This window comes from Nematolebias whitei, chromosome 15 (assembly GCF_014905685.2).
Source record: "Nematolebias whitei isolate Nwh7 chromosome 15, NemWhi1, whole genome shotgun sequence".
NCBI classification, from domain to species: domain Eukaryota; kingdom Metazoa; phylum Chordata; class Actinopteri; order Cyprinodontiformes; family Rivulidae; genus Nematolebias; species Nematolebias whitei.
The window spans coordinates 14,464,622-14,471,369 of record NC_056512.1 but is presented as its reverse complement, the minus strand read 5'-3'; the positions used below and the strand labels follow the sequence as shown (position 1 = coordinate 14,471,369).

The 6,748-nt window shown below is 46.6% G+C and overlaps 1 protein-coding gene across 2 annotated transcripts in view; it reads right to left on the bottom strand.

The window, feature by feature from the left end:
* nsfa (N-ethylmaleimide-sensitive factor a) overlaps positions 1–1,515 on the bottom strand; it is a 64,662-nt gene extending 63,147 nt beyond the window's left edge. For both annotated transcript variants that reach the window (XM_037688816.1, XM_037688817.1), the window contains exon 1: positions 1,335–1,515. In XM_037688816.1, coding sequence (XP_037544744.1) covers positions 1,335–1,346 — 12 coding nt within the window. In that variant the 5' untranslated portion in view covers positions 1,347–1,515. The remainder of the gene's footprint in view (positions 1–1,334) is intronic.
* Positions 1,516–6,748: the final 5,233 nt, after the last annotated feature.

Sequence of the window (6,748 nt, the reverse complement as noted above, 5' to 3'; positions counted from 1 at the left end):
TTAGCATGTTATTAACCATGCTCTTAACATGTTATTAACCATGTTCTGGTTTGGTTTGACATATATGTTAAAGTCTCCGTTACTAGCTGTAAACTGACACCGTGAGTCAGAGACTGCAGGAGATATAAGGGTGAAAACACGGTGACGATGGTGATCTCACTGGGTGGTGTTTAGCTTTGCTAAGCTTAGCATAATTTAGCATTGCTCCGTGTAAATCATTATTCTACTGAACACTTTTAGCGCAGAGAATGAAAAAACACTAACCCACTAAATGGAGAGTTAGTTCAGCTATTAGCACATTAGCTGTATTGGCCCACCACTGCATTTACATTAAACACATACATTAAAACAATGTGTTTTCTCCAGGTACTCCAGTTTCCTCCCACAGACCAGAAACATTCATGTTAGACTGATTGGTAACTCTAAATTGTTTCTAGGTGTGAGTGAGAGAGTGGATGGTTGTTTGTCTCGTTTGTTTATATGTGTCCCTGTGATGGACTGGAGAAATGTCCAGGGTGTCCCCCACCTCTCACACAGTGACTGCTGGACATGGACACCAATGAACTCTGTGACCCAAAAAGGAGGACACGGGTAAAATAAATGGATGGATGATTAGTAAACGGCTTGATTAGGAAAATGTACTTAGAGGTCACTTGTTTTGGGAAAAGACTAAATAGGGACTCAGTTCAAAATTGCGGGTGCAGGAGTGGAAGGGGGAGGGGGGGGGTGATGAAAGGGACAGCAGGCAGAAAGATATGTGAACCAGGTCCACATATCTTCTCCGTTTTGTGAGGACAGGTTGTACAACAGCCCCCCCCCCCCCCCCCCCCCCAACACAAAACAAACGAACAAACAGCAACAAAACAAAAAAACCCATGCACACAGTCCTCCATCAGCCATTCTCTGCTGTGCTCCACCCCGCAAACAGCACCCCGCACATCAGACCCGCGGCAGATCCAGAACCTGCGGACCAGCCGGACATTCTGCCAACTTGTTCTTTGGGCTCGAGGCGCAGAGGCTCAAGGACAGAGTGTGTGTGTGTGTGGGGGGGGGGGGGGGGGGGGGGGGGGGGGCTCAGTCTGTGGCTGCAAGCTGCTGACCACAGCCTCCAACATATGCACAGGTAGAGCCGGAGCTGGGACCGAGCGTGACGTGACATCACGTGAACACCGTGTTCTGCACACTCACCGTGACATTCAGACCTGGGGCTTAAAGCTAGGAGTTTAAACAGCGGATCAAAGGCTCCGCCGACATTTTGCGTCACGCCTCAACCTGCTCGTGCTTGTCTGAAGGAGAAAAGCGCCGCTGCGGGAGGAAAACAGGCGGAGTCTTACCCGGGACGCCATCTTCACGGTTGCGGTGATATGAGGGGTGCAGCTCGCGCTCGATAATCCTCAGGATGGAGGGCGGACGGTTCCACGGAAGATGGTTTATAAGCTGCGGCGCATCCCGCGCTGATTGGCTGAGGCCGGCGGAAGCGAGCCCACGGGAATGGGAGTGCGTGTGCGCGTGACTGCGAGTGGAGCGCGTGGGAGGGGAGTTGGCGAGGGATAACCATCGTTTTAGAACACTGCACGTGTTAGTGGCCATTAAAGGTATTGCATACCGCGAATGCATATCGCCCGTCTGCTGAGAGGGCGCAGCAGTTTGGATCATGCTCTCTGTATGTGTAGTAAATAACTCTCAGCTACTACCACATCACACACTTGACTGAATCATACCCATTTTTGTGTTCTTTTGTGTTCAGTTGGTCGTGGTGGCCATCTTGGATTAGATTGGCTCTGAAATAGCTGTAATGCCAATAAATGTGTTCCACGTTCCAGTTTTTAGTTTTCTAAATCACCTTATAATCTAAGTGTTTTTTTGCTACTATTCCTCTTGATTGTCCTTTTGGTTGCTATTTTGTGTTGATTGTTTTGATTTGTTAACAAAAAGAGAAACTTAAATTTGTATGCCTATTTTATGATTGTCTGTTGTTGTTATCCACTGTTGTCATCACTCTTTGTTAAAGAAATCAGGTCTCTCTTGTAAATAAGTCTCCGAGGCTCAGTGGGATTAACCTGCATAAATAAAGGTTGAATGAAAAAATATTAGCTGAATATTTCATTAAAATATGTGCAATGGTTTAAAAGCTATTTTGCTAACAGAAGTTTACTCTAAATAATTAACAGCAAAGTGTAATAAAACAATCTTGTGTAACCAGCACACAGAATGTTGTGGATGAGTAAAATTTGACTGAATGTTAAATTTACTGTTAATTTCTGTGAAACTTTTTCAGTTCTGTTTTGAAGTTTTGAGTCTGTTGAGCTGATTCTAAATTCAGCACCATGGACAGCTCATCCCTGAGGCTTTTTAGAGTCGTCCTTTTAACAAATCTAAAAAAGTTCAATCTGGTCCTCTGGAAATTCCAAAAAAAAAAAAAAAAGTAGAAACGTTTCGTCTTTCATCCGAAAGACTTCCTCAGTCTGAGGAGCTGTATTCAGCTCAGTCTCTTAAATAGCACCTTCTCAGAGTGGATCAACCAGTTTGCTGCTGACAACCAAAACCAGCTGATCACATGCTCAAGAAGGACCATCAACCTAACAATGGATCATTAGCACACTGATGGCTGTTTACTGTTCACAGGGGGCTGAGTGATACTAGCAATCACAGCATTGTAAGAGGGGGACAGTTGAACCCGGAGGCCTCCACCCCTGTTTAACGATGGACGATTTCTTTTCACAAAGATGGCCCCCTTTACTCCTCTCTCAAACCATCGTTCCTCTCTGTCCAGGATGTGAACATCTTCATCCCTGAAAGAGTGACCGCTGGCCTGGAGATGAGTGAAGACCGCAGAGTCCTGGCCTGATGATGTTGATCTTCTGTGCTGGGCCATCCTTTTGGCCAGTGGCTGTTTAGTTTCCCCGATGTAAGACTGATCACAGCCCTCCTGACACTGAACAACATACACAACATTACTCTGTTTGTGCCGGGGGACTGGATCTTTGGGATGAACCAGTCTTTGCCGTAATGTATTTTGGGGTTTAAATCCACTGGGACATTATTTTTAGAAAATAAACGTCTCAGTTTCTCTGATACTCCCTCAACATACGGAATGACCACTGGTCTGGGTTCCTCCTTTTCACCTGATGGCTGACTGGAGTCCTGTTTGGGTTTCTTCTCTGCTTTCAGGAAGGCCCAGTTAGGATATCCACATTGCTCTAGTGTAACGAACCCCTTCTAGTTTGGACCAAAATCACCACACAAATGAAGAAAATTAAATAGTATTTATTTTCTAGGAGAGATATTGCAGATTGGACCGGTTCTGGTGCTGGTTCTGGTTTGGGTTCGAGTTCTGGTACTGGTTCTGGATCAGGGACAAGTCTATGAGATAGAGATCGGTTAGTGGTCATGCAAGAGATTATGGGGAGCAGAAAAGTCAAATAAGAAGGACCACCAACCGTCTCAGATGATCCTGGGGCTTCTGGAGAGTAACGAAGTCCAAACTGATCCGGACCGCTGCAGGAGAGGCTGAGTCCGGTGAGGGGCTGCAGCTGGCCGCAGCGACAGGTGGGTGGTGAGTCCGATGAGCGCAGAGACGTGGTTACTCAAGTCTGGGTCCAAAACCGGAGAGCAGATGACAGGAGGTACCGGAGGAGAAGACGAGGAGGCGTAATCGTAGTCGTGCAGGCAACGGTCAGAACCGAAGACAGAAGACGTGGTAATCCAAAGGGTCGAGCGAGAGACGATGTCCAGGTAAGTCGTGGGTTCAGGAGCCGGGAGGTCAAGCCAAGAGGGAAGGACAGGAACCAGGAGAGGGACAGGAACGAGGAGACAGGTAAACTATGACAAGGGGACATGAAAGGCTAATGGGGAGCAAGGCAGGATGAGTAACGCGAGGTATCTACTTACAGTGAACTGTTTTCAACTACCGGGCACCGAAGAGGAGAAAGAGTGCAGCTTTTAAAGGGTGACAGAGACAGGTGCAACCAGTTGAGTTCAATCAGCTGCTGCTGGCTGCAGTGAAGACAAAACTAAACAACCGTGACTTCACCCTCAACCAGCATGCAAAGAAGACAAACTAAAACTCACATATATAAATAAACATTGCCTGAGCGGACAGAATAAATGAAACTTACAGAAAAGATCTATTGCAAACTTTAAAGGGTGAACAGGATGACAGAAAATATAATTTATGGGACGTGATTCGTGACAGACCCCCCCCTCAAGGAACGCCTCCCGGCGTTCCACCAGGTTGATCAGGGTGCAGGCGATGAAAGTCCTGGATGAGGCTGCGGTCCAGGATGTGACGGGAGGGAACCCAGGACTGCTCCTCCGGTCCGTATCCCTCCCAATCAATGAGATACTGGAGCCCCCGACCCTTTCGTCTAGAACGGAGGAGTCGGTGAACAGTGTAGGCGGGAGAGCCATCAATCAGACGGGCGGGTGGGGGGAGCAAACAGGGGAGTGGTACTAGGAGGAAATAACCAGTTTAACACATGAGACATGGAATGTGGGATGAACACGAAAAGACTTGGGTAATGACAGACGAACAGAAGCAGGATTGATAATTTTGGATATGGGGAAGGGTCTGATGAAGCGGGGGGCGAGTTTGCGGGACGATACTTAGAGTGGGAGGTCCTTAGTGGACAACCACACTCTCTGTCCCACAGTATAGTCAGGTTGGGGGGTTCTGTGGCGGTTAGCCTTTCTAGTGTAGGCTGCCCTAGATTTTAAAAGAGCCTGTTTAGCCCTCCGCCAGACTCTCTGGCAGCGGAGGGCAGCCATGTGGGTTGTGGGAACAGATGCTTCACGTTCTTGAACAGAGACAATGGGTGGTTGAAAACCAAAAACAACATAAAAAGGAGACAAACCAGGGGCTGAGGGGAGACATACCTCAGAATGTTTATGGATCTCACCGGAGGACATTGACTGATTATTACATCTTTATCAGAACTCTTACAATGTCCTCGAGAGCATCTGTGAACATGCTCACCGCTCTCGTCGTCCCCCCTCTGCAGAATGTCTATGTCACTATGTGCTTGTTTGTGCGAGGTGTTTTTTAATATCAGAGTTTTTTCTTCTCAGGCAGGAAAAAAAAAAAGTCTGATAGAAATTTTTTCGCCTCCAATTCCTACATGTGTCCAGTTTTCACTACTTTTGGTCTGTCTAAACAGATCTCACTTGTAAATTAGTCTTTAGGCTCAGTGTGACTTATCTGTCTAAATAAAAGGTTGAAATGTCCCAGTCCGCCCCTGACCAATACAATTTATATGCTTGGTGGCGCCATTTCTGCTTCTGCTGCACAAGTGACCGAAGGTAAAAAAAAAAGTCTGTAGTTTGGAAATATTTTAAGATAAACACAGATGATATTAAAAAGTAGATTGTCTGCTGTGCTCAGGTAAACTGTCCAGAGGAGAAGTGATTAGCAGCTTCAACACAAGTCATTTAATTAGGCACCTGAAGACCGGGCACCTTAGATGGCAGCCCTCTGCTTGTGTGTGTGCTCACATGTACAATGGAAAAAATGCAGAGAATTAATTTTCTCATTGGGGATTAGAGTACAATAAAAATAAAAAAGATGAAACATGAGTCAGAGTTAAAAGTTTTCTGCTACTAGCAGCACATCACAACCAACGCTGCAGCAAGTTCTTCAGAAACGTGACAAAATGGCTCCAGACAATCCACGTGCGGTAATCATAACTGAAGCTCTTACCCAATTCATCACTCTTGACGACCAGATGTTTTCAGTGGTGAATGATTCTGGATTTCGACGTCTTCTCAAGGTGTTAGAGCCTCGGTACAACATTCCCAGCTGCCACCATATTGTTGAAAAAACTTTGCAGAAGATGTATGACTTCATAAATAAAACACATCAACAGCCTGTTGCAGGATGTTTTTTAATTCAGTTTGACTACAGATGTTCGGACAAGCAGCGTAAGTTCGTTATCGATAGGGGGGAGTGGTAGCTCAGAGGTTAGAGAAGGTGGGCCTGTGATCAGAAGGTCGCCAGTTCAGCTCCCCGTACCAACATCACAATGTGGGTGGGATAGGTGAAGCACCCACACCTGTCTCTACTCTCATTTGCCCCACTCTGGGCCCTTGAACAAGACTCTTAACCCCCATCTGCTCCCCCTGGAACCCCAGATCTCTGCTCCACACAGAGGGCTGTGGTAGCTCGATGGTCTGTGGTTGCGTCAGGAAGGGCATCCGGTGTAAAAGCAATTGCCAAGTCTTCGTGTGAGTTAGTTTGCTGTGGCGACCCCTGAAGAAGGGAGCAGCTGAAAGAAGAAGGGGTGGGGGTAAGTCCATTATCTATTATTAGTTTAACTGTGCAGTGGATTGCTGAAGATTTGACCCTTCAGAGAGCCGTGTTACAGGCAAAGCAGCTTCAGGGTTCACACGCTAGCAGAACCATAGCAGGTCCATTTGATGAAATGCTTCAGGCGTGGAATATTCCCAAAAGTTCTGTTCATGTTGTGCTCAGAGACAACGCTAAAAACATGATAAAGGCCGTGAGTGATGCTAGCCTCCCGTGTGTTGCTCACACCCTCCAGCTGGCTGTTAACCAGGGGCCTTTAGCTCAGAGGAGTGCAGCTGACGTGGTTTCTGTCAGACGAAGAATAGTTGGACATTTTAATCACTCCACCTTAGCTTACGCCATGACTGTATGGCTCCAAATAAGGAGCACCATCTTGTTTGAAATAAATGTGTTTTTAAGTCATTGCATTTATTTTCTAACTCAGTAAGTAGTAAGTACTTGGTATCT